Source organism: Falco punctatus (genome assembly GCF_963210335.1).
Source record: "Falco punctatus genome assembly, chromosome: 5".
NCBI lineage: Eukaryota > Metazoa > Chordata > Aves > Falconiformes > Falconidae > Falco > Falco punctatus.
Genome location: NC_137584.1, coordinates 30,005,906 through 30,032,794, shown reverse-complemented (window position 1 = coordinate 30,032,794; position 26,889 = coordinate 30,005,906). Strand labels below are relative to the sequence as shown.

General features: G+C 42.9%; 2 protein-coding genes and 1 long non-coding RNA gene across 12 annotated transcripts in view; 1 reads left to right on the top strand and 2 right to left on the bottom strand.

Moving 5' to 3' along the window:
* Positions 1–16,312, bottom strand: part of LPIN1 (lipin 1) — an 83,590-nt gene extending 67,278 nt beyond the window's left edge. For both annotated transcript variants that reach the window (XM_080390645.1, XM_080390646.1), the window contains exon 1: positions 16,091–16,312. In XM_080390645.1, the coding sequence (XP_080246771.1) occupies positions 16,091–16,180 (90 nt within the window). In that variant the 5' untranslated portion in view covers positions 16,181–16,312. The remainder of the gene's footprint in view (positions 1–16,090) is intronic.
* A 166-nt stretch (positions 16,313–16,478) lies between these two features.
* Positions 16,479–26,889, top strand: part of LOC308065096 — a 32,042-nt gene continuing 21,631 nt past the window's right edge. The window contains exon 1 of the long non-coding RNA XR_013928658.1: positions 16,479–20,797. This is a non-coding gene — a long non-coding RNA (uncharacterized lncRNA). The remainder of the gene's footprint in view (positions 20,798–26,889) is intronic.
* GREB1 (growth regulating estrogen receptor binding 1) overlaps positions 22,940–26,889 on the bottom strand; it is a 117,408-nt gene continuing 113,458 nt past the window's right edge. For all 9 annotated transcript variants that reach the window (XM_080390640.1, XM_080390633.1, XM_080390634.1 and 6 more), the window contains one exon: positions 22,940–25,028. In XM_080390640.1, coding sequence (XP_080246766.1) covers positions 24,865–25,028 — 164 coding nt within the window. In that variant the 3' untranslated portion in view covers positions 22,940–24,864. The remainder of the gene's footprint in view (positions 25,029–26,889) is intronic.

The following is a 26,889-nucleotide window of genomic DNA, read 5'->3' as shown; positions in this document are numbered from 1 at the left end:
AATTCTTTCTGCTCCTCCCATTTCTTAACTCCAGTTAGTCACTCAGAGGGAGAATTATCTTCTCTTTATCTAAAATCTTATGACACATCTATTGACAGCTGATAAAGGCTATTTCCTCATCTCCACCAAACGATTCAGCCAGGGAAGCATGTTTGACAGTGGCCCCATTGGCTGGCCTGGTGGCCCCACTGCCACGCCTGCCGCTTGCTTTGGGCCGGGTATTTTAATGACTGCAAGTTAACACTGCACCTGGGAATGTTCCTCTTAGGAACTACCCCAGGCTACCAAAAGGTGTTTCATGAGGTGATGTTTCCACATCACCCGATCAGATCATCACACCCTCCCTTGTGGTATTGGCCTTTCCACACCCGGAGGCCTCCCAGCCCTCTCCTTCACAAGGCGGCCTAGAAATGGGGGCTGCCAGCTACCGCTTCCACCCGAACACAGGGGAAAAGCCGTACATGCCTGTCACCAGAGGAGGGTTAAAATGGCTGCCTCCTCATCACAGTTAAGGACAGAAAGCTGGTGAGCAGTGGAGCTGCCCAACTGTGGTATCTGCGCCGTGTATGCCCTTGCATGTTGGGCTTAGCCTTGTGGGAAGCTTTGGGTAGCCCAGACCCTCGCTGTTAAGTACAAGGCAGAGGTGTTCAGAGCTACATCTGGCTATGAGGGATGTGCACCCATGAAGAATCTGGAAACTTTTAGTTTTTCATAATAAACAGAGATCAGACCAAGCTGCTGCCTGCCCCGTTGATATGCATTCTGAGACACCAGATACATGCTTAGTCATGCACACAGAGGACCCTCAGGAAGAAAAAAAAGGCAGCAGCTACTAAGAAGCTCTTGGCTTCATTCAGACATATTCTGGTCAAACAGGTACGGCAGTGGAGCTAAACCCAGAGCAGTCTTGTTTACAGGCTTGAGAAACTGGGTTTGTGACACACTCCGGCTCCCCAGGGCTCTGCAGCACCCACAAGTATGCAGGAATAAATCCTGCTATAACTGCTGTGCTGCTGCCTGCCCTTTAAATAACACCAGGCACAGTTTGTGTGTGTTTTCACTTGCTAGTAAATTTTGCCATAGGTCACATACAAATACCTTACAGAAACTTGTGGGGAGCTTTCGGAAAGGAGCATTTCCCTCGTCCCACTTGTTTTCTGTGTAAATCTGGGGATGAGCTTGAGGAGTGGGGATGGGGTTAGGAAGATGACAGACACAAAACTGGGTGCTGTGCACTGAGAAGCTGTACTAGCCTTTCGTGTTGTGAATTGAAGCCTTTGTCCATTTGTCTAATGCAGCTGCCTCTGTAGCATGGCATAAATGTCATGGCAGCAAGTGGGAGGTAATGGTCATATCTGAGGCTGACCTTTAAAAATCAGTTGGGCCTTTTATTCTCTCTGTTTACTTACGTTGTTTGCTTGTAGACTTTTACTCAGAGGTCTTCCCTGTGAATATCACAGCTGTTTTAGGCTGCAGGTGATGCTTCCCATCCCCCTTCCCACTGATCTGTAGTAGCCTCCCATCAGAATGCAATTTATTCAGTTAAGATTAAATTTTGCCACAGAAGGAAGTTGCTTCAAGTTGGTACTGATATATAAGTACTTTGATATAAATTATCGTCCAGGGTCAGCAAGTGTACCAAGAAAGTAATATGCACATCATTAAGATGTGGATTCATGACAGGTTTGAAAGAGTGGTAACAAGCCTGCATTAAAGTGCAAGTGAATTAAAATTTATGTGGGGTTTTCTTCCACTTTTTCTGTCCATCTAGGAAAAAAAAATACAGATTGGTTTGCTATTCTTTCAAACCTTTCATGCAGTCAAATATTTTTTTGGTGTAAACGAAAGCCTCACATGCACATTACTAACAGCAGAAAAGTTGTATCATTGTCTTATATGTAGTCTTCATAATTTTTTAAAGGTATTTGCTAGCCATAGCCTTTTAGGGAGTAAGTTTATGTCATTTTGTGGAACATGCATATGTTTGTAATATGGAGAGGGCAGACCTTGTGTCCTAAGATCAGATTTCTGGAGTGGAAACCACAGAAGAGGAAAAACAATCTTGCATCTGAGGGGTGGGTCAGGAAGTTTGGAAACTTCCATTGCAGCTGGCACAATCACAGGCTTTCTGTGCTCTGCTGCACAGCCTAACTAACCTCACTCTGCTTCTGTTTTTTTTTTAAATATAAAATAAAGAAAACAGTACCAAGCCCAGACTACTGTTATGAAACTGAATTTCTCAGTGTTCACAAAGGTTCTGAGTTCCTAGTGTCAGTACACAGGGCTACAAGTAGTAAAGACGGTGTGTATGTAAAAGTAAACACAAGTTCATAAATAGACTTTGGAAGCAGTTCCCTACTGGCTTTTATCCAGGACCTCAGAAAATAAGGAGGGGAAAGCTAAGTGCGCCTTTTGTTGCACGTGATTTGTTTTTCTCACTAACGCTACACACTGTTCAGGACTATTTCTAGGAAGAAGGAGGGAGTCATAAAACCCAATCAAAATACGCTACAGTTTTGCTGACTAGTAGATAAACAGCATGTGCAGAACACAAGGAAGTTTTTGACTCAAATTCTTGGGCAGAAACTTTGCAGAATGCAATGGGGCAGGAGTGTATTATGCCTGCAGCACAAATCTAGTATTTGTTCATATAGAAAGCTCTAAAAGTCTAGAAATATTTTAAAATGTTAATAATCCCTTGGGCTTAATTGGGCTTTAATTAGTAATGAAATAATTGCATTGGCTTTGAAATTCTTCCTCCATGTAATAATATCACACATTTAGAGGGTCCCTGCCTCAGCTCCTGCTTCCTTCAGTATTTTGCCTAAACCAGGCTCAGTGGTCTGCATCTATTGTTCTGTTTTGTTAAAGATCATACAGTTTTTCTCCAGGCAGTGCAATGCTGTGGGTGAAGCTTTACAGATGCCCGACTGTGGAGAATGCTGTTTATGTCACCAGCAGATGCTCTACACAGGGCTGGCTGACCCAAGAATGGGGCAACAGGTCCTAACATTAACTAGAAGTATTTCACACTCCTGAACACACCATCACTGCTAGACTGGTGGTGAAGCAGCACTGGACTGGTACAGCAACGACCAGCTGCCCTCAGAAATGCCTTGGAACTCTTCTGGATTTGTAGTTTAAGAACAATATGGAGAGATGGATCTCATGACCTACACCACAAACCTCCCCCAGTATCCAGCGACACAGCCAAGAATATCAGGGACCCATCTCTGTCAGTAGAGGAACCTGACTGATGTTTCTATTACTGCACAGGGTTGCTTTTCCCCAGAAGTTAAGGGAATATTCAAAGCTCCCTTTTGTGAATCATCTGTATTATTAAGTACGTTGAACTTTAAACGTACTTCTGCATTCAGATGGATGAAGAATTATTAACTGCTTTGTGACAAATTTACACCTCCTGATACTCCAGACTGGCAGGATCCATTTTTAAATTCACTTTATAGATTAGGAAGTCAGCAAAAAGTGAGACAGCGACAAGAGATACTTTGTTCACTGTAGCAGAATCCAGTGTATTTCCTCATTTTCTCTTCATTATGCAATGCCTATAATGTAATTATTCCTATGTGAAGGTATTCCTGCAGAGAGCAAGCACATAAGTCCAGCTGTTCTTTTTTTGCCTGAGGTGGGAACACAGGACTATACCTTTTCAGAGTCTTTCTGACCCAGGTCACAGTTTTCATGGCATCAGTGGAGTAGAAAGATGTCCTGCCTCTGGGTTGGTTTGTTAGTGTTGGTGAGATAGCATTAGACTCTGAGTGCCCTTGGTGTACAAGGTAAAGATGTTTAACATAACCCTCCTATATTCGGCCCAGATGTACCGATCTGACTTTAAGGACAGAGAGTAGTCCCCCTGACTTCAAGGCCACCTTTCTTAAGTGCGATCAAATCCTGGGGCTGCCTCTCTCACCTTGGACACCCATAGCAAAGATGGTTATATCTGGATTCCCTTCCCAACAGGAAGTGAAACATTGCTAAAGCATGACCCATCTGAGCTACCTTAAAGGTGGCACGACGTAAAGGATTCAAATACAACCTGTTTGCTGTAAATGGACCTCTGGCCTGTCTGGGGAAGATCATTTCCATAACTGTCTGCTATTCTTTTTCCTTTACATTTTTCATCCTTTTCCCGCACAGGATAGATCTGTTTTGGTACCTTGCCTGAAGCATACCACTTCCATCAGGGATTGCGGCTCCATGAAACAAAGTCAGGTTTTCTTAAGCAAAGTTCTCATTAGCAATGGAAAAGTGAAAGCAATTGCAAATACATCCTGAAAGTCAGTACAGTAGTCAAAAGAGTTTAATTTTTGTCAGTATTAAATTATCCCAGGGTTTACAAAGGAAAAGAATGTACACCAAGACTCACATTTTATACTGCTGTTTGCTGGCCTTCAACAGTGCTTAGAAGCTATAGTAGTGGCCCACTTTGCCACATGCTGTACAGGGACAAAACTAAAAGGTTGTACCAGGGTTTGTCTTTTGTGCTATCCTCCCTAATTTAAGGAAGTGAAGGGTTTCCAAATATTAGCATTCAAAAGCCTGGTCAGTCATTCACTGTCTGCTGGTCACCAGCTTTATCAAGGAACAAGATGTCATTGATGTAGGCAGCGTGGGATGAGCTGAAAAGTTTGCTTGATGTGTAGGCAGGGTGAGGAACATGCTGCCCAGCTGCTGCCAGGCTGGTGAGTGGTCAGGAGGTGTGTCTGCTCCAGCACTCCCCATAGCCTGGTTTCACTGATGCTTGTCTGGGGATTTATAAAGGCCTTTTACAAAGCAGAAAATAAACCACTGGCATTACCAAGCAAATAAGGCCACTGTTTTTCAATAGCTGTGAACTGGCACAAGCCAGTTAAAGTGAAGAACTGCTTTATGTGTAAATGTCATGCAGAATCCCCAGTGAGCAGCATCTTGCCTAACCTTAGCCAAAGCCTAAGTGAGTTTACAGTTCCCTCTGTAGGCAGTGGAGAGGCAGAGACAATTTCAAAGACTGATTTAATCCAATGGGATTGTTGTTTTTAGATTGTGGAAATAAATTCCTCTGTGGTTTGAATGAGTCCTTTCTTTTCACTGAACACAAATGCGGTAAAAAAACCTGTAGCATCCTATTTTGCTCCCTCCAACGTGTGTGGAGACAAAATGAGTCCATGGGAAAGCAGGAGATGGGAGCCCCAGGGAACCTGTGGGAATCCCTGGAGTAGCTGGGATTGAGGCTCCTTCCCCAAATGCCATGTGAGGAAGGAGCAAAGCCTGATGCCTCTGGCCTTTGGCAGCCCTACGCAGTGGAAGGTGCAGGCTCTCTCCAACTCCGGCCAAAAGCTAAGGGCACTGCTGGGCTGGAAGCTGCCCAGGTCTTGCATACATCTTACATGGCTGCTCTGTGGAAGGGAAGCCTTTTCCCCACAAGCCAGTGCCCCATCCCTCTGGATCTGTCATCCCTCACCCTTCAACTCCACTTTCATTATTAACCACCCACTTCTTTCCAGCCTTTCTTCCAAACCTGACTCCATCACCACAGGCTGTTCTGCTAATAGTGCTTTCCTACTTACAGGCTATAGGAAAAGTGTCCATCCCACACAAAAGCTAAATAACTGAGTCCTGCAGTAAGAACTGGGTTAATACTTAGTCCAGAACATTTCAATAGTGCCTCATTTATCACGGAAACCTCCCTTGCTAACCCAGCTGTCCAGAACTGCCAAGAAAACTTCGACCATTGTCTCTCCTGCTGCACTAACCTGTTACCCTTTAGGCACATACTGCCTGCAGGAAATTAGACACCTGCTTTGGTCTTCTTGCAGTCATTAAGTGTTCATATAGTATGTCTGCCAAACTCCTATAATAAACCACCATTTTGTCAGTTGCAGAGTTATGCCAAGATAAAATACTGTTCCCCTGCTATGATCCATCTTTGTGTTTCACAGGTCCTAACAGAGCTTTCTTTTCTGTACCGTTTCCCAATCTACTGAGATTTGTGCAGCACTTAAAAGAGGAAGAATATAAAAATGAGTGAAGTAGTCACATAAATAAAAGCTGCAGGAAACTACTTGTTCTCAGCTATACCATCAGGTCCTGACTATCCATAACCTACTACCCCGGGGTGGGGGTGGGGTGGGGTGGAGGAAAAGGGAGAGAGAGAAAGTATATTATTTTTGAACAAAACATAAGCTTTATGGCCCAATTTATATCCAAACGTGTTGCTACAGAAATGTTCTGTGGCCAGCTTTCACAGGTTCCTTCGTACTTTACAAGTCTAATTAATATAGATGCTGGAACAGAACAGAAGGGGCAGATGAGATGAAAAATAAAGGAAACTTCCTCCTTGCATCATTTAAACTCCCTTCACTTAATGTTACTTTTTACATAGAAGTGGGGGGAAAGCATTATTGTGTTTATAATCTGTTTATTAAATGCATGACCCTTCTCTTATATACAGCACAGCCTCCATGAATCTCAAAGTATATTACGAAAGATGTTATTAGTGTAATCCCCTTTTAACAAACAGAGCAACCGAGAAAGTTGCAGTGGGTTATTGAAACCCATTCAGCAGCACGAGGGGAAATAGCTTCGTCATGCTGTCTTAGGCCAGCACTGCACAAATTAAGACAAGAGCTACAGTTCATTTCTCAGTCTTAGCTAAGAGTCGTCTGACTTGACTTACAATTGAGTTTTGGCTTCTGTTGCACACATAACACAAAATTTCCAGGGTTTTATGAGTACCAAAGGTCATGTCCTTATTGCTTTAAATTAGCTCAGTTGCAGTGACTGTTGCATTTCCACTGACCTTCCAAAACTACCAGGACTCAGACAGTTAATCCAATTTAACTAAGGGTATAAAGATGGAAGACATGTAAATACCTATGGAAAAACTTTCCTTCAAGTTTAATCTGGTTTGTTTTAAATAAGGCTAATACAAATTAAGGAAACTGTTGGTTTTCAAGAGAGTTTTCATACAAATATTACTTGCAATTTATTTGTTTATTAAAGAGTATACTTCTATTGAATTTTCTAAGTGTTCCTCTGCAGGAAAGCCCCTCTGCAGATGTCTTTGACTCAAAAAAACCTCTAAGCAAAAGCTGGCAGACTGGAGGTGCTTGGACATTTATGATGAAAGGAGATCCTTGAACCCTAGAGATTTCTCAGAGATATTTACTGGGATGGAGACCCCACGAAACCCTGACATATACCTCTGCCTCACGTTTTTCTGCCTTCAAGCATCCAAGAAAAAATAATTTCATGGGATCCTAAAATACTTAGGAAAAGATAGGGCACTCCATCATGATGTCCAGATTTTAAAGGAAAATTAATGATTTTATTAGCAAAGCTATGCAGGAGTCCTAATTGCTAGTGAATGTAAAAATTAATTTTGAGATGCCTGATAATGTATTATTTGCTTCTTAAAAGGTCACCTCTGTCCTGTAGCAGATTGCTATAATGGAGGATTTTAGCATCAAAGCTGTACTACGTGCAGAGGGTGAGCAAAGAGTATGGTGCATTATACCACAGCATAATGCAGAAGAAACACCCCTGAGGTGTAAAACATTCATGTAAAAATAAATAAATGAAAAACTTTCATACTGATTAGCAGGTATACAAATATCCGGATGTAAGGATACCTCAAAATTAGCTGACCTTTTCTCTTTTTTAAAGGATGCATCCAATTTAATTGATCATGTTTACTGCAATTATCACGTTGCCTCATTTCTAAAAAAAGGAAGATAAATACCAGGCATCAGCCATGAATAATGTGTGTGACCACTGGAGGTCACTTTTGGCTTACAAATCCTCCACGTAATGGCCTTTCGGCAGCAGTGCAACTTCTGTAAAATCAGAAAGGAGAACTGGGGTTTGCAACTTACTCATGAAAATTCGTTGAAAAATATATTTTTCATTTTAGGATATTTTGTAGCCCCGAAGGAATTCAGTGAATTCTAGCAAATTATCTTCATGAAACAGCTATTCTCACTATTTTTTTTTCCATATTACTGAGTTTGCCAGTGTGGCTATTTTGGCCTAAAAAACAATAACATTAATAAATTAATGAAATGAAACAACATCTATAGGACTGGGTTAGAATGAAAAAGAACATGTTTTCTGTCTTTGTGGCTGTGCAGACACATTACTGACTCTGCATTTAAGAGGAGAAGGTGTTAAAACTATTAACCTGATCCGCAAATCAGATATCTACCACTTAGTTCAAAGGCTCCAAGTTTCCAGCATTTGCCACTGAAGAATCAAAGAAGAAAAGATAAGTAGCAATACTCTGTGTACCGGATTAATGTGTAGATTAATTCTGCAAAATCTTACCCCTCTGAGGGGTCATCCTTAGGTGATTGATACAATTGACTTCAGAGGGAAAGTGTGTCTGAATAAAAAAGATTTTTTTTAGACCAGCTGCCAGTGTTCAGCCTCTTTCTTTTTGTAGTTTTTTCTTGTCTTTTCAGGCCCTCATGAAGAGGGGCTGCTTCCTGGCCTCTCTTGCTTGGGAGCAGCAATGCAATCCCTTTAAATTAAGCGATTGCTCTTTTGTGCTGTGGTCTGTGGTTTGGATGATGAACTTCCTGAGAGACTGTAAAGATAAAAATCACAGCTTGCCACTTAGTGAAGATTTAAAGAGCTATAACTTCTAAGTGGTACTACTGAGGGATAACCAGGCTCTTGATTCCTGCCCCTGAGTGTCGTGGCAGAATTTCAGTTGCTGAAACGTAAAGAAAACTCATGCACGGGCACACAGAAGTCCTGCCCGTGACAGGACCCAATGCAAAGAGGCTCTGCAAAGCTGGCTGAAGACATTCCTTTGCTGTCAGCTTTTCAGGGAAACCATCCCAATACAGTAACGATGGGCCGCGGCACAGGTGCACAGACAGCTCGAGGACGGCCATGAAGGTGCAGCAGAAGGTACCAGCTTCAGCTGGAACAATACAGACCACAGGTTAAAGGAGAAACAGTTTCAGGAACTTCTTTTTCTCTCTCCATTCATATATATAACATTATACTGGTAATTTCTGACCAAAATAGTGGCTGTTTTTTCTGAGGGTGGCTACTGGTACCAACAGAGAGAAAATTAACTCTTGAGGACAGCCTTGGGGTCACTTTCCTTCCTCATTTCATGAGCTGCAATCCCAGGTGGGATATGCCTCGGTGCTAATACATGGTGAATTTAAACTGGGCGTGTGGGGGCTTGAGCTGCAAGGTGGTGTGCCCTGTCAGGATGGGCATATGCAAAGCTTTGAGGTAAAACCTGCCCTTCTTTTCTCGCTGCTCCTTTACTCCACAGGAAGGCATAGCTTTGCTTTCTGCTCCCACACATGCTTCCACACCCATCTCTAGCCCTTGACATATGCAGCTGTTTGCACTTTCTTATTTCTAGCTCTGTAAAAGCAATGAGATCTACGAGACCATTTGCTCTCATTTCCTTAACAGCCCCCCCCCCCCCCCCCCGCCCCCCATAATTTCAAGCGAAGTAGAAGACAGTTCTGCATTTCCTGAACCATTTTGCCATGAATGCTCTTCTCCAATGATCTCCCCAGCTTATGTCCATTAAAATCAGAGGATGCATGTTCTGGGGTGCCAACACAATGGTCCCTTTTTGTGCACACCCCATTACAGCATCTGTAGCCTCATGGCTCCCTGGGTGACAGTGGTGGGAAACACTCAGCTTATGACAGTCCAACCCTTATCTGCTCATTGATTTGGAGTAGAAGCTCTCTGGGAGCCTGCAGTGTAAGTGCCAGGCTTCTGCTGCTTTTCAGGAAGCTTTTTCCTATCTCCCAGAGGCATGGGACTTTAAATGGAAAAAAGCTTTAACTTTTGCCAGATTGGTAAGAGCTTGATTAATTTTTAAATACAGATGTCTGAAAGTGGGTAGCAGGAAACAATTATGTGTCGCTTTCAGATTTTAAGGCAGACCTGGTTCTTGGAGGTGTGGAGATGAGGCTTTCTGCCTGTTTGATCTGGGATTTTCTTACATGCTTCACTTTTAGGAGTGTTTTGCACTTGCAGCCCAGATCTCAGTGTAGGTTTTACTCAGCTGGGTGTCAGGGCTGCTGAAGCTCACCCCTGAGCTGACCAGTCCTTAGGCCATGACCTTGACATTGTACAATCTCCTGCTCCAGGCGAGAGCCAACTGCCACAGACCACTGCAAGGAGTAGGAAAGTCAGAAACAGAGGGGTTAACACTCCGCTTGCATTTACGGCAGCGTAAGATAAATAAGCATTATTAGAGCGTTACTCATCATGCAAAGAAAGGTTATCGCGCAAAGGCAGTGTAGGCGACAGGAACTGGGGGGTGAAGCAGCTGACAGCCTTGATACTATTTGCCTACCCCTTATCGCCCTCACAGCCTTCCAGCCCCATGGACCAAGCTGAACTTTCAAATCTATATTGAGACAGGGCAGGCTTTCTGAGGCATGGTCTCCAGATACAGAAGGATTGCTGACCTCCAGCAATCTGCTCTAAATAAAATGCAAAAGGACTCGCTCTCCAGTCAGCTCCCCAGAGAGGTGCTCTGGGAGCTCCGGGGTGAACCACAGGGAAGGGTCCACGTTCAGTTTACTGTTTGTTTTTCAGTAAGTGGGAAGGCAGCACGAGTGCTTGATGCTGAAGGAAAACAGATCTGCAGTGAATACCTTTCAGACTTATTTACCCTTGCAAAAATACATCCTCCAGTCACTGAAGTGTCAGCCCTCTGACATGGGAGCAAGAGGCTGCAACCAGGCAGCACCTGGTCCCTGGGCTGCAGCTGCTGACCTGCCAGGCATGGTGGGATAAAAGGCCACTGTGTGGGAGAGAAGCTCCTGCCTCTGAAAAGCCTGAGATCTGCTCAGCAGATGGCTGGAAAAAGGCCCACCAAAACAGAACAAGAGCCCACACTGTGAACCCTGTGCATAGGGCAGTAGTTGACTCCTCGTCTCTGGGGTGGTACAGATCAGCCACAGCTCTGAAAGCCGGGGGGAGCCAGGCCACGTGTGAGAGAGCCTTCGCTGGGGAAGGTCCATGGGATGGGGCAGTCTCAGAGCCCAGACCATTCCCATCTGCAGGGATTGCTGGCGACAGTCCTGCTGTCAGAGCCGCTGAGGGCATTCTTGCTGTAAAGTGGACACTCGAGGTGACCACAGCCACCAGGTAGTTGGGTGGTCTGAGCTGGCACACCATCGGTGGGGTGAGGGAGCCTCTGGCCCTAGCCCGCTCTTTCTGATTTACGCAGGATAACAGTTTTCTTTCAGTAAAAGTCTCACACTGAGAAACATGCAGATGTTTTTAGATTTCCAAGGAAACCGATGCTAATTAATTTGTTACCCTCACTGGAATTTGGTAAATCCAGGACTGTGAGAAATGGCAATGTTTTATCAATGACCCAGTGGTTTGGCCTGGGACTGGGCAGAGACTGATAGAAACTTGCCTTTAAGAAGCCAACCAGTCCCTCTCCCATGGCAGCATCAACCACGGCTATAGCACTGTCAGCAGATGGCAACTTATTTGCAGTAAGGTTTTGCATTTCTAGAAGGCATCTCCCAGAGGATCTCAAAATGCAATATAAGCTTCAGGTTAAATTAACCTAAAAAAGTTGCGGGGGAGTGGGAAGGAAATGAAGGTTACAGTTTTCAAGTGTGCCCATTTAATTTGTGTACACACGGCTCAGGGGGGATTTTCACAGATGTTCTGAGGTTTAGGTGAAATTTGTAGGAATTCCTGTGAACATGAAGGTCTTGAGCCGGTATCTCAGAGCGGAGATATCTACAGTAAGTGGAAAGACTGGAAAATAAACCCTTCATTTTGTCTAGGTCCATATGGGAAGTTTGTATTTGATTCAGGAATTTGCACAGATGTTGTCTGCTGTGCTTCAACAGGCCCAGTCCTGCTCTGAAATTTGGTGGTAAAGAGGGTTGGTGAGTACTTTCAGTGCCCCTCCTAGATATTTCAGTAATTAAATGTGAACAGCATTGACAGCTAAGCTGCACAGCCTACTGGTTTATTAGTTATCAGGTAAAGAAAATATCTTTATGTGATCAAATTGAAAGAAACACTACCATGTGGAGAGCTTGGAGATGTTTTAATAATATTCTCTTGTCTCCAATGTGGGTTTTTTTGCTAAATATGTTAGTAGTTTTCAATGCCCACCAAAGTGTAACTCAGAAAATCCCCCCATGGCTCAGCTGCCGGGGCTGCTGGGGGGGCACAGCAGGATGGCATCGATGCCCAGGGATGCGGGGGACACCATGTCTCCATCCGAGATAATCCCGTAGCCCTATTGAATACAATTGCTCTTTGCCCCAGGCTAGGGGAGCAGAAACATTCTCCACACATGGCCCAGCACTGGTCATTTTGGACAATATTAGGTTGGAAGAGAAGCTCTACAGCCACCCTGCAACACCTCCACCCCAGCCAGAGGCTCTTCCTGCAAAGCAGCAGCCATACAGCCTGAGCAGCATCACACCATCCTTCACTGGCAAGATGGCTGCCTGACCCAGAGCACAAGGATTTCAAGCACATTCTTAAAAACAAAATAAATAACCCTCAACTGAACTGGCGAAACAATGAAAAAACTGGAATCCAAACAAACTACTAAAGGGCTTACCTCCATATCCCCACCATCAGCTTCATCCCTGCACATCACACTCGTGCCCAGCTGCCATCAACAGCCGATGACACAAGCCCAGCTGCCACTGCATGCCCCACATGTGCCTGTCCTGGTCACAAAATGGGAAATCAAGTTTCTGTGCCCAGCACACAGCTGTCCCAGTCACGGCACCCCTTGGCTGCTGTCATTTATGGCCTGGCTTGGCTTTTTGATGTTGTGTGGGCACAAGCCATAGTGGTTCCACCTCCTTGCTGGGTTGCCGCAGCAGCGCAGAGCAAACAGGGCAGTGCAGCAGTGTCTGACCACTGGGACCAGGGTGAGCATGGTTTCAGGGAGGCGCAGGTGAGTGCAGGAATGATCCCTGCCCTCTCCAGCTCCCCCAGCCCGTCTTGTTTGGCGAATATGCTCAAATACGATTGCCAGTGCCAGCGCCAGCCCTACGCTAACGGTGGGGTTGGGATGAGTTCCTCACCAGTAACACATGACCCAGCTTATCAGAGACTTGCAGACACTGTTACTGCAGGTTGGTAGTTCCTGTCACTGAGGGTTTGTCACCAGTGGGAAGAGGGGAGTGGGGAAGAGCCAGCCTTGACAAAATGCCAGTGGCACAGCACTGCCACATTTGACTCCTCCATCAGAGCCAGACAGTTCCCCCAAGGTGGACATGTCTTCTCCTCTTTCTGCATATCACAAACTTCTCACCTCCCCAGCCATCACCTCCTCCCACTTTTTCAGGGTGCAGCATGGGGCTATGGCCAGTACAGCACTTTCAGGGGGCAGGGATGGACTTGGGAAGCTTTAGCCTGCCCTTCCCAAAGCTCTCCAGAACTGTGAAATAAGCTTTCCCCAGCACGAGAGCACCATAGCATGTAGCAGCTTCTGCAATTTAAATATGGGCTAAACTGGTGCAAGAATGGACTAGAGGTATCCACCTTTGCATTATCCATATAAAGTTGTGGCAAGGCACTATAACGTTTGCGGAGGATTTATAATTATCTTACTTTCACAGGAGTTCTAGAAAGGCAAATGCTTAAGGACAGCATAACATAAATAGGCCAGCAGCAACCGGGGCTTCAGGTCACACTGCTCTGGCAGAGTCCTCCCTTCCGAACATTCCCGTTTCCAGCAACACAGGTTAGTCACAATTTTCTGTTGAAACTTCACATGCCATCATGTTGCCAATGACTAGTCAAAAGTGGAAAAGGAACTTGAAACACAGGTTTTTAAGGTAATGTTTTTCTTGCTGCTTAATGTGTGTAGTTACCATAAAGCTGTCTTTCTAAATATCTTTCTGTTTCAAGTCTAAGGGCACCTGTGTTTAAATTCTAGTACTACCATCCCCACCATGTCATACCTGCTTCTCTCTGTGGTGCGTAATTTGTTACATTTTCTTTATTCCTCCTCTGAAAAGGACAGAACTGTACAATCTCATTCATATCCTTAGAGAAAGAAAATGTCCGTATGAAATCATATGTGTGTGGTCTTCTTGCAATGTCGTGGTAAATCAGAGGAAGTGTTTTAAGGTCTAGATGCTTACAAAAGCAAATTTTTGCTTATGGAGGCATGTAATTTTTAAATTGTATGCTACATTTCAAAGCCTAGGGCTCACATGTTTATCTTTGCATACCTAGGGAATCTTTATCGAAGAGCTCTCTATTATGAGCTTTTAATATTCTCAGATATATGTATTCTGCCATCCTCTCTGAGGACCATAACTTTCTGTCTACTCTATGATATACCAACATGCAGAAGGACTGCAGTAAATCTATGGAGGGAAATGGTCCTTCTTTTCTGAAGTCCTTAGCAGAAGCCCAGAGTCAGCAACTGCTAACAGCCAACAGCAACAGTTTCAATTGATCTGTAGCACAACTATTTCTATCAGAAATCCAATATGCTTTATATGTGGAATAACACTATTTAACTTGTAATGAAACTTACGCATTTGTTGCAGAACAGATTGTTCCATGGAGCAGTGGGTTTCATGATTTCCCTTAGCAATTTAAGAGAGTAGATGTGAAGGAAATTCCCAGAAGGAAATTTAAACTGAAGTACACAGCATAAAAATGCAATAGTCAAATGTTGTGTAGGGTATTTAATTTTTAATAAAACTGATAGCCAGAAATCCACTGATGTTTAAAGTTAAAAAGATATATATTCCTGCCTTCTTTATTTATACCAAGAGTTTGGTTTATATTGAATATAGTTTAGATGTTCCTTAGCGCTCCAACCATCTGCTAAATACTCATTACCTGTCTCCCCACACCCAGCCTCCATTCTGCTCAGTCTGTAGGGGATTTTCGGTGGAAATAGAAAGCTTCCACTTATATTTAATTAAGAAATTGATATCTATAAATTATCTTCCTACCCATCAAAAATAGACATTCACCAACACATAAATACTTTTGCTCACCAGGAAACCTGTGTCCTGACAGTGAGAAGAATTGGTAACCTGTTTCATCCTCCGTGCATGTTCCTCCAAAAATGAGACTATTTTAAATCCACATTCCTATCATCAGCTAAGCCAATTTATTCTATGCCTTTTACCTTCAAAAAGTGAATTGTCTTGATAAGTCCTTGGGTACCTACAGGAAATATCAGTTGCATGTTCACACATGCGTTCATGCCTGACCACAAACACTTAGAAACCATTTCAAACATTGACATTTCCAGAAAAATCATAGATTTATATGTCTATAAAAAGTTATGGAAAATTAAGGTTATGAAATGAAACCATAAATACTGATTTCAAGACATATAATTGTGTTTTAATCACTGTAATGCTTTTTGTAAAAGTAGTTTAAATCCTTGGTTGTACCCCCTGGTCTTTTCTTGAAACTTAAAGAATTCCCAGACCATTCAGTAGAGCTGCTCCTAATTCCACTCAAAGCCCCTTTGGAGTGAATGCATCCCCTATCTTTCCATCAGAAAATCATACTAACCCACATCCTCTCTTGCAGCATCAAGCCCAGACCCAGATCTTAAAACACAGGACTATGCAGCTGCTGTTAGTGGACCATCAGTGCAGATCGTCTTTCATTAAAACAGCTTCTATCTTGCTAAAAAAATTATGGCTAGACATTTCTGTATTTGCAATAGGGTTCTCACTGGCTCTTTTCTTAATACAGACTTTCAGAGCAAACATTTAGACTCCTGTTTACATCATTTTCCCTCCATTATACCTAAAAGTTATCTTTCAACAGTGCTGCTTTGCATGGCCAGTGAGAGCAAAGCAAACAGTACAGAATCAGCTAGGTTTTCTTGTAGCATCTGACATACATAACAGAAGCAAAAGAAGGTTTTCCCCGTGCAAAAATTTTTAAATGTTCACAGGTAGAACTAGAACAGACAATCTAACCATTAACAAAACACGAACTTCAACAGGAGCTTAAAAAGGCTGATGATACTCAGTTCTATCAAGGTTCACAGAGCACTGCTTATTACTTTTTTCTAGAGCTTTAAGTGTTATTTATGCAACCTTAGGGCATAAGCTCTTACCCATGACCAAGGGGAGCCACTGAGGGTTTCTGGCTGGTCCTCCTCAGATGATGATGTCCTGACCCGATAATTTTCCCCCATTCTTTGCATACACTACTAAAACCACTCTTGGTTTCAGCCATATAAAAAAATGCTTCCTTCAGGTTTTAGCTGTTGACAACAAAGCTCCAGAGAGTATAATTTCCCAGCGATCAAGTTTGCTTGCTAATTTTACCTGCTGAGGTTCTTGGAAGCACAGTCAGAACAAGAAACTTGAGCTCAGTAAGCCAGGGCACACTTTCCTTGCAACTGACTCCTCAAGTATCCTAATTAAGTCATAAGGTTCAGTGAAAATTTAGAGCCTGACAAACACAAATTCACTTCCAAGCAGTCGGTATCCTTACTTTCATATGAGATTTTATGGTTAGACAGTTGGCTGAGTTATAAATTCCGTGAACAGAATATAAGGGATTTTCACTGCCAACATTTTATTACCATCATTAATCATACTTTGTATGGTGTTTAATGATTCAACGTTGTTTTCAAGACAAGTTCTTAATGTCAAAATCTAATTCTGCCTTTCTGCACAGCTGCACAACTCCACAAACATAACTGGATGCACGTGAAGGCAGCACAGCTTTTCTGTTCTTCTGTGCAATCAGGCTTGAAGGAGGGCCATATTCTTTTCCATTTGTCCCTTTTGGTCTTCTGTTTCTGTTTGGTTTGGTACCAGAGTGTAGAGTCCAGTTATTATAGATGTCACCGTATGTAACTTCAGACAAACTTGCCCTGATACCCATGAGACTTCTGGTTCTGTAAAGAGCAGACTGCCACATCCAGCATCTTGAAATCACTTCTGGCAGCTGACAGGAACAGCAGCTTTGTCACCAGGATCAGGCCCAGAGGAAGCTTTGTGCTTGAACTTATCACTAATTCATAGCTACCATATGCTTTCAAATTCACAGCCCTTAGCTGTATTTTTGTTATTTATTATCCCTCTGCTTATAAGGCATCTGGCTGCAGTAGCTGGTGAAATAAAATCGCTATCAAAAACCCTGAACCCTTCTGATACTTCTCTGACTTTGGGCAAAGGCTTCTAAATCTTTCCACTGCCTTACATAACAAAATGGGCTATTTATAGCACACCACTTCAGGAGAGTACTAGCATTATCTAGCATTAGATAATGATTATCAGATGAACAAATATGCCCAGCTATGTTTGATATTTAACCTTAAGCTATATGCACATTCACTAAGTAGGAAATTCATTAACTGATAGGAAAAAAGAAAACTTTGGAAATATAGCACTGAGTAAAGAAACAGCCTGTGCCAGCATGTGATCTCTCGTCACGGTGAGTGTCACTAAGTGAGCAGCACGTAAAGACAGAAAGGAGTTAAAAGTGATAGCCTTCTCTGGCAGTTGGCAGCACACCAGGCATTGTCAGCTTGAGGATTAGGGTATCACAGTCGCACAGGCTGTGATTTTATGGTGTGTTGTTTTCGACAGCAACATCAGCATCAGCTGTACGCGCCTCCATCATCCTTATCTCAAACTACAACATGCAGGGCTTTCTAAAGTCTGAAACAGTTTCCTGAAACAATTTATTCTTGGATCTTAAGAGCTGTGACATCCCAGCTCAGAGGGAGGCTCACTGCTGCGTGGAGTTGCCTTTAAGCTTTGGAAGTATTGGAAATGAAGTGTTATTCCTGTGCATCAACCAAAATTAACACAGCTGCCAAACTGCTGCAAATGTCTGACATGCCAAAGGAAATGCCAGTTTGCATCACAGGACAGGCATCAGGTGCAAGCAACACACTCGGCTCACTCCACTTACTCACTGGGCCTATAGGAGCCTGCTGGGTTGCCCTCAGCATCCCTCCTGCACTTGATTCAGGCTTGTGCTGCCAGCTCTGACCTGCTCCTGCCCCTGAAATTCTGCCACTCTGGCCCAGTGGTCCCACTTCCCAACAGACTTCCCACCTGATGGGTGACAGCATCACAGGACATTGACCTAGAAGACATCTAGAAGAGACCTAATTTTCAAGAAATTGATGCTTGCTTAGGCTTCTTCACATTCACATTAAAAACTCAGAATCTGAAGTGGCCCAATAGCCAAATCACTCTCAAGCTGTAGGCTAACACTTCCAAGGGAAAATAGCACAGCACTGAAGTTACCAAGATGCTCAAGTTACCCGTTTCTGTCGTACATCAAACGTTAAGACTGTAAGCACAGAAACCCATTTATTAGCTATCTGACAGATCGTATTTTCTTTCTGAAACAATTTTTGGGAAGGAAATTCAATACAATTCCTCTCATTTCAGCTAAACAGGGAAATACCACACCTAGTGAATTTCAATGGCATTCCTGCTTCTGCTGAAAGGTCTATTCACTAAACTTAAAAGATAGGAACCACTGTTCTCTGGAGTAATTTTCCACTGTCTCATCCATTTCTTCTGTTAAATGTGCTTTCAAGCTGTGATGGGTAAGTACAATCTATCAGGAATACTGCTTATATCATTGTAATGTATTGCATAGTGTTTATTTATAAAATTCTTCAGGCAGTGGGTGTGCGTCTTTCCCAGCACACTGTATTCCTGAAGACTTTGTCATATTCTGTGCCATCCAACTTCAGGACCTTTCTGCTTTCACCAGGAAGCACTAACAAATACGAGTATTTCTTCTGTGTAACAGATATGAATCCAACGACTGCTCTTCTTAGAACAATGTGTTTGATAGTCTGGTATCCTATGTCCAAGGGTGACCATCACCATACAATTCTGATCAAGATATCCAGAATGGAAAAATAACCAGATGTAAAATGAACTTTCTCCGTAATTTTCATAAATCAGGACAGTGGTTCCCAACCTTTTCCCAAGGTTGCCATTCCCACCACCTGCTCCCCTTCCACCTCCTCTGCTGCCATGCCCACACATCCAGGCCACTGGCTCTTTGCCTCCTTCCCAGTGCTCCCCCATGACCCCAGCAGCTTTTCCCCCACTCCCTTCCCATTTACCCACTCTCAGGAGTTCACAGATTTGCTGCTACTTCCCCAGCTGGTGTTTTCAACCAGACACATGTGGAACATGAGGGCTGACACAACATTCACAGAAGATGTTCTCAGACTTACGGTTCACATAAGCTTCACAAGCAGCTTTGGGACTGCTGCTCAGCTCCTAGCCTCTGCGATCCTGTAGCAACATGTTTCATTGGATAATTATGCAGTGTAAACAGAAATCTTGATGTCAGTTTTAAACATTGCCTAATGAATCCACTGCACAATGACACAGGGTAAACAGGAGCCAACTTTTTTTATAAAAAGCATTTGTAAGTGCTGTATCATGAGAAGGAAAAAAACATTTGTAATATTTCCAGAATATTTAAATATAGTAATATTAGTTCATGGTAACCATTGTGTGAACTTTATTTTGCTGAACGGGTAATATTATATCATCTTACTTTTAGTAGAATAATTGTTCAACTTAAAGATGAATTTAAGATATTTTTAAATACAATCACAACTGTACTGTACTGGGACAGCATCATCAGTCACCTAAAAAAAGCTTAACTTTCTCCAGCCTTATCACATTACTGCAGTTGCTGTGGACAAAGCGAATGGAACTGCTCTTCTCTATTTTCTTTCTGTAAAGGCTTTTGTCTCATAAACACCCATGGCAGTCTATAGCCCTTTGGTATCTGAAATAGGGCTATATTAAGAAAGCAAGAATAAAATCTACCTTATGCAGCTGCTGAGTTGTAACTCTCCTCTTTTGCATCTCCTGCAGAGGTAAGATTCAAGACGCTGCTTGTTCGGCCCAAACACCAGCCTCGTGGGGAATTTCAGACTGGTACACAGTGCTGCCAATCTGCCCCAGCACCGGTGCCGTCTTGTCTGGGACAGATCTATGAGATTTATGGCTAATAAATCAACAGTATTTACAAGAAAAATAATTTACAAGTTTAAATAGAAAGAAAACACACCATCACCAACAAAAAGGTTCTGTGTGCTTGCAAAAGTGCGTTCTGCATAGGTGTCATATGAGGCAGAATTAATCCAATGGTTACTGCAATACCCTGTGAGCCAATAACTGTTCTGCAAAATGTATCTGGTCCCTGTAGGTAGCAATGAGTAAAAACTCACTTTCCTATCAATCCTGTTGTCTCTAAGCATCTTGTTAAGTTGCTTTTAACAGTGCCACTCAACATTTTCTATAGCACCTCAGCACACAGTGCTGGAGTAATACTCCTTGGTATGTTCAAAGTTTAAGTGCATAGTCAACACATTGGTCACGGTCATGTGACAAGTGTGAAGAAATTTCCCTCTGTTTATATTACTACATCAATATAAATCAAACATTTCAATTTTCTTAAGGATTTTAACCAAAACCACATTTACATATGCAGCAGCTTCATGAAGCCTTTCTTAAAATCATGGCAGTTGATTCCAAATGCCTTTTTCTCCCTGAGCAGGAGTCCCACTGTTATACCCAACACCCCATCGCTCCCTCACCAAACAACGGCAGCCATGGGCAGTGCCAGCAATATGACTATTGACTCAAAACTCCCAGAGTTGTGTCCTCCACAATCATCAACGGTTATTTTGGGGGCTGTCAAAACAGGACTGGAAATGTTATAAAAGGATTTGCAAATGACCAGAGCCACTGAGCATTTCTTCAGGTGAACGGTGGAGAAGGCATAAGGGGTAGAAGAAAGTCAACAGGCAGACGAGGTATGGGACTAGTTTTGCTTTTCATTGAAGAGCTGCACCCTTAAGGAAGTAGGAAAAAGGAAAGAATATGCATTTTATTTCACACCAGCATAGCCACCCTATTTCGGTGACAGCTGGTGAAATATTAAGGCTGGCTGCTGAGGGGTGGGGGGTGATGTGTGAGCAGAGGACTCGGGTGGCAGAGCGGGAAGGCAGCGCGCGATGCGGTGGCAGGCCGTGCAGTCGGCATGTAGGTGCCCACCGGTGTGCGGGGCTGTGCTCGCCGGGTAAGCAGCGCGTGGCAGGTGGGTGCCAGCAGAGGCTGGTCTTTAAGATAATCGCAATGCACTACCGCTCTGAGAAACAGCTGTGGCATGGGCATGTCTGCTACAGGTGCCTTGGCAGCAGCTGGGAAAAGACCCCAGGAAGGACTGGTGTCCTGTGATCCCCTACCAAGCCCCGCAGCCAGCCCAGCCCAGAGCCTGTGGCAGATGGATGGTACCTGTTGAGCTGGGTGCTCACACCACGCACCTGAATTCCCCCTGCCATGGAAACCCTATTTATTCCACACTGCACACAGCCCCTGCCCAGAGTCCTTGTGCCCCAGCAAATACTTCCTACTGCAGCCAGGAGCCCTATTTGCCCCCCAGCTTCTTCCGTGCTGCTGCCTCCGTTCATAGTCCCCACTTCCCTTGCTCTCCATCTTCCACCCTGTAAACCTCTACCCCGACCTTTCCTTCAGGTTGTTTATTACTTGTACCTCTTTCTTTTTGTGTGTGTGACACCTTTCACCACAGTGTCACAGATACAGCCTTCGAACAGCAGCCCCTTCTCGAGCAATATTTAGCAGCTGCTTTTAGATGCAGAGTGGGAGCCAAGATCTGTGCGTTCCCTATCACCACAGCAGGAGGCACTTGCTAGAGAAGGATGAAATCCCTTACATCCTCTAGTGTTCAAATTATCTGTGACGTCCAGATGATAACAGACATTATTGCTTAAGTGCTTGTGCAGTGCTTGGGTAGGGGAGAGAGGATGGTAAGAAGGAAAACAATGTCACCCTCCCAGTAACCTTCTCTATACTTGGATACTGTCTTTCGCAGAAGCTGAATCATAAAATACTTCACTCTGACACACAATACAGAACATGCTAACAGTCCTATCTGCAGGTGATAGTAGTGGATGACTAAATCAGCAAGCATGGAAGGCACTAGAGAAGACGCAGAGGCTGTAAAAAGCCTGTAAAATCATGTAGGCAATGCCTTTTATTTTGTTTGCTACTACATTATCAAATCATTCTGTGTGATGGAGAGCTCTATCTTCTTGCCGTGTCCAAAGTCAGACAGGAAATACTTAAAATATTTGCGTACATAATGCGCATGGGCCAAGTTTTCTTGCAAAGGTCACCGGTACTGAAAGCCAGTAATTTCCTCCCACAAAAGGCAGGACAAGGGTGGAGCTGGGACCTGGGTTCCCAGCCCTACACATGCCCCTATGGTAAGCAACTGCAGCACAGAAGTTTCAGCACGGGCTGCCAGTCCCACCCAAATAGATTTGGTTTTATTTATCATTATTATTTATCTGTATTACTGTACCACCTCAGAGTCCCAATTGGACACAAACCCCATGTTGTCCCTCTTTCTGAAAGCTTACACTCTAATAAGAGAGCTTACCTTGTAAACTAGGTCAGGGATGAAGAAACTTGGATGGAGCTCTGGAGAGTGGCTTTTCCTGACTCATCCACCATTATACTTTTGGCATCCTGTGAACAAAATGCCGTATTTTTCTACCATGTTGAGTACATAGCTGGTTGTATGGTGGCCAGGAACTACACTGTGGTCACACAGTAAGTGCCTGTCTGTTCTGATAACAGGTTGTGCTCTGTCAGACAATGGGCTATGCAAGCAAGTTTCACTATATACAATTGCTTATGTACATACTCCATGATGGAGAACAATTCCACTTGGTCACATGACAGACATATGTCTGGTGAGGCCAGTCCCAAGACTTCTGTGCTATAGACAGGACACAGTAGGTAGGTAACTCATGGAGCAAAAGGTTAACAGTGAAACAAAACACAGGAGTGTGATGGTTTCAGTCCACTAGCAGCTGCATTTTGGCAAAGTTCTGAAGATTTTGTGGCAAAAAAAGAATGTTAAGAAAGGATGTGATATATTTTTATTTATTTATTGTTATATACTTCAGGCATTTTTTTCAGTTTCTTGAAGAAAATGGATTTCTAAAGACTTGCAAAGCAAATCTCAGATCTAAAACACAGAAAAAGTTAACAGACATTGGTATAAGTTTTTGAAGTATTTGGTAACAGGAAAGGAGATTTCAACCCGCTGTCTTTAGTTCTGAGTTCTCGTAAAACCTCTTATGTCTTTGAGGCTGCATTATGCTTTAGGCCATTAAGCAGTACTGTTTCTCTTGATCAGTTCAGGGCATTCCTTAATTATATTAACCCCTTTCAGCCAATCCTTTTTTTTTTTTTTTTTTCTCCCTACAAAATCATACTTGACAGTCCTGTACATCACCAGGACAGATGTCCATGCAGTACTTTTATTTATGAAGGATGGACTAGACATGAATGTCATACTTTAGAAAAGTTTGACTAATAAACCAGTGAAAAATGAACAGGTAATACTATTTACATAGGATAATGCTTGCCTTCCTTCCCAAAACTTAAAATGAATTCTTACTCTGAAACAAGGACAATGAAATATAGAAACACACTGATTTCTAGCAGTTACCTTGTAAATAGTGATCTAAGTCTCTCAAACTTACAGGACTTACCTTTTCCCTGTAAATGAACCTAAATTAGCTCTTTGGCATAGTCCTACTGATGTTTGCATTTCAAGGCCAGTACTGTAATGGACTCAGGCACCTAATGGCATTTCATCAGCCAGTGATCCTCCCATTGGTGTATCCAGCAAGAAAGGACTGCCCAAATATTAGATGGCTTCTGACAATGTCTATTCTCATCCTTCCTGTACCTGGACTGAGTGAAGTTAATGCTGTTTCCATAAAGACAAACGGGAAGTTTGCAACTCAGAGCACTTCCAAAAACCTAGACAAAGACTGTGATCACTGACTTCACAATTAGACTATACAAAATACTATGACACCTGCTGCATTCTACAACATGGTTTAGATTGCAGCCTGAATCCCTCTCACTCTTAATGCATCTTGGCAAGAAAATATCCCCAGAAAGCATATTGAGAGTTTTTCAGAACCATCTCATCTGCTGTCTTGAGTGCACTGTGCCCAGCTTGAAGTCTGCAGCCAGTGCAGCAATTTAACCAGAAACCAGAATACACCACTGTTCCAGATGTAATAAGTCACTTGCAGGTCAGTCTCACCATTTGATGTCTTCAGTTACTCAAGGTAATTTCTGTTTCAGGTTTAAAAGTTCAGATCTCATTTTAAAGTCTACTTTCTTGACCCTTTTCCTTATGCTAATAAAACCAGACATATAATTATGTTTCTCTATCCCAAGAGTCCTGTATGGTAAAACTATCCAGTGTGGCACCTGTTCCAAAAATTAAGGCTCTGACTGCATTCCCACTATTAAAGAAATATACTTTACAAATCTTCATATAAAAAGCCTACCTAGATCAATCAGTAGCAGTATACTGCAAAACTGTAACAATTCTTGTTGCCTTATGCCAGCTGTTAGATAAATAAGACTTGCAAAACAACATCTGATCCTGAATTTATATTTCCAATTTCTGAAATGTACAGAAAGTTTTCTAAAATTATTACTTATGAACTTCTATGTGGTCTTTTTTTGTCACAGAAGAAGTGCACTCATTGACTTCCCTTCTGATCCAAAATTATCTCCGCCATGGGGAGTAGTAATTTCCTGTGTCTCTCCCAGGAATTGGGAAGGACTTCCACCAGACAAGTAAATTAGAAAAGTCACTTCAGTGTTTGGAAATATGAGAGTAAACTGTCTGATTAGATATCATTCTCATAAACAATGGAAAACAGTCCTGTTTCTGTTCAGAATGCAGACCCTCTCAAAAGTTATTTCGTGAGATGGTGGCTGTTAGTCTCTTGTATCATTCAGGAAATGTGTCTCTTTCCAATTAAATATGTCGTCCAGTCAGGAAGAAAAGCGGTCTGTCCTCTTTTGCATTGGCAGTCTGGAATTCATCCCGCAGCCGAAACTGCCATTCGTCTTCCAGCTCTAGCCGGACAACAGTCTGACGCAGAGAATTGCGATCTTGACAAATCACACACAGGGTGGCACCTAAGCACAGAGTTAAGAACAAACCCAAGTGAGTAGCCCCTTTGTTCTCGGATCACCCAGCTCCCACCACCTCTTTGCACGCAGAACTCCATCCACCACTGTCACAACAGGCGTTGCAAATGGACTCGAGAGAAAATTAAGACACTCATGCTGGACTGAGGACAGCTATGTTTGGCTCCCTATTTGTCACGGTCTTCTTGTGTAAGGTGAGGCATCTAGTATTCATCTAGTAAACCGGACTAACAATACTTTCCGTACTCTTTAGGGTAAGGAAGGGTAAAACAGGACTAAGGAGGTGGTGATGGGTCCTGGCAGAAAACAACAAAAAGCCCTACACCCATGGCTGTTCTAGCCCCACTGATCATTACCTTGTCGAGTGAAACCCTCACTCAGCGAAACACTTACGCCACAAGTCAATTACCATGCGGGCTGACTAAGCTCTTTGTGCTTTGCTGACCAGAAATGGTCTAAACATGTCCTTAATACTAATCACAAACTTTACCACTTTTCAGATTGGTAAGCTAAAGTTCTGGCAAAGAATCTGGTCTGTATGACAATGGACATGGGCAAATCCAGAATGCCAAAGTGAGAAATGTCATATTTTAGTAAACAATATCAACTGTCTTGACTGGCATGCTGATACCATTTTAACTTGCATGTATGATTTCCTGGCTTCTGAGAAAAGTGCTCAATTAAGAGGAAATAATTACCTCACCAGCATTCAGTAATTTGAATGAGAGGTGGTGAGGTAAGTGGAAATGCCCAAGACAAAAAAACAGCTGAGAATATAACAATAAGAAACAAGGCAAACAGCCACGCAGTGTTTAATGCTCATATAGCAGGTTAGGAAATCAAGCAGACTGCCAAGGGAGATGAAGAAATCCTGAATCAAATACACTTTGTGCTACCTGCTCTAAAAACTGCCTGCTTTGTGCAAAATGAAACTGATAGCCTCTGGCCACTCAAAAAATGCAATACAAAAGCACTGCTTTCTTTCGCAGTTACTGACAGCCTTCTTGGAGAAACCACAGGCTGATTCAAACACTGACACTGCTCCAGAATGAGCATAGACACTGGCACTCACGTGGCTTCAGTGGCGTGTGCAGGTGAAAGCACTGTATACCCCAATTTGCACTTTGCTACAAATACTGCATGAAACTGTATTAACTGCAACAAAGAACACAGCAGTTCATAACAACTCTGCCTGTTTCAAGAGGGCGTTTGCCGAGCTGTTCCTCCTCCAGTGAGTTATAGCTGTGAGTGAAACCAATCCCCAGAGCACTAAATGCCTAAGATAGTAGCAGAACAATCTGAAAGAATTTTGCAGTGTGACTGGCCGAAATACAAATGAAAGTTGATTTTCTCCATTGCTATCCACCATCGTAAGAATTACATGGAGAAACTGGTTACTAGGAATACATTTTAAATGAGCCAGCTTCTATTTCCAAAGATAATCAATAGATTTTGGTGGACACTTGTCCATCACCCATTCTTTACTGAAAATTAGAAAACCTGCAAGAACACAATAGAGAAATGCTTCATACATAAATCTTAAATACTCGGTTTTCAAACATAAAGGAGTTGTGCATATACACTAAACATAATGATACAGATCAAACATTCCTCCCCACTTAGAAATCTGCAGAAGTTACAGCACTGTTATATACCAGTTCACTACAGTACAGAGCCAGCATGACCAAGCATACAAGATGGGTGGGACATATAAAGCCAAATATGAATATATACATATATATGCATGTATATACATATATATGCATGTATATTTAAATATAAAATACATTTTTCCCCAGGTTCCCACAGACCAGGTCATATAATTCTCTGTAATAAAACTGTTACAGCT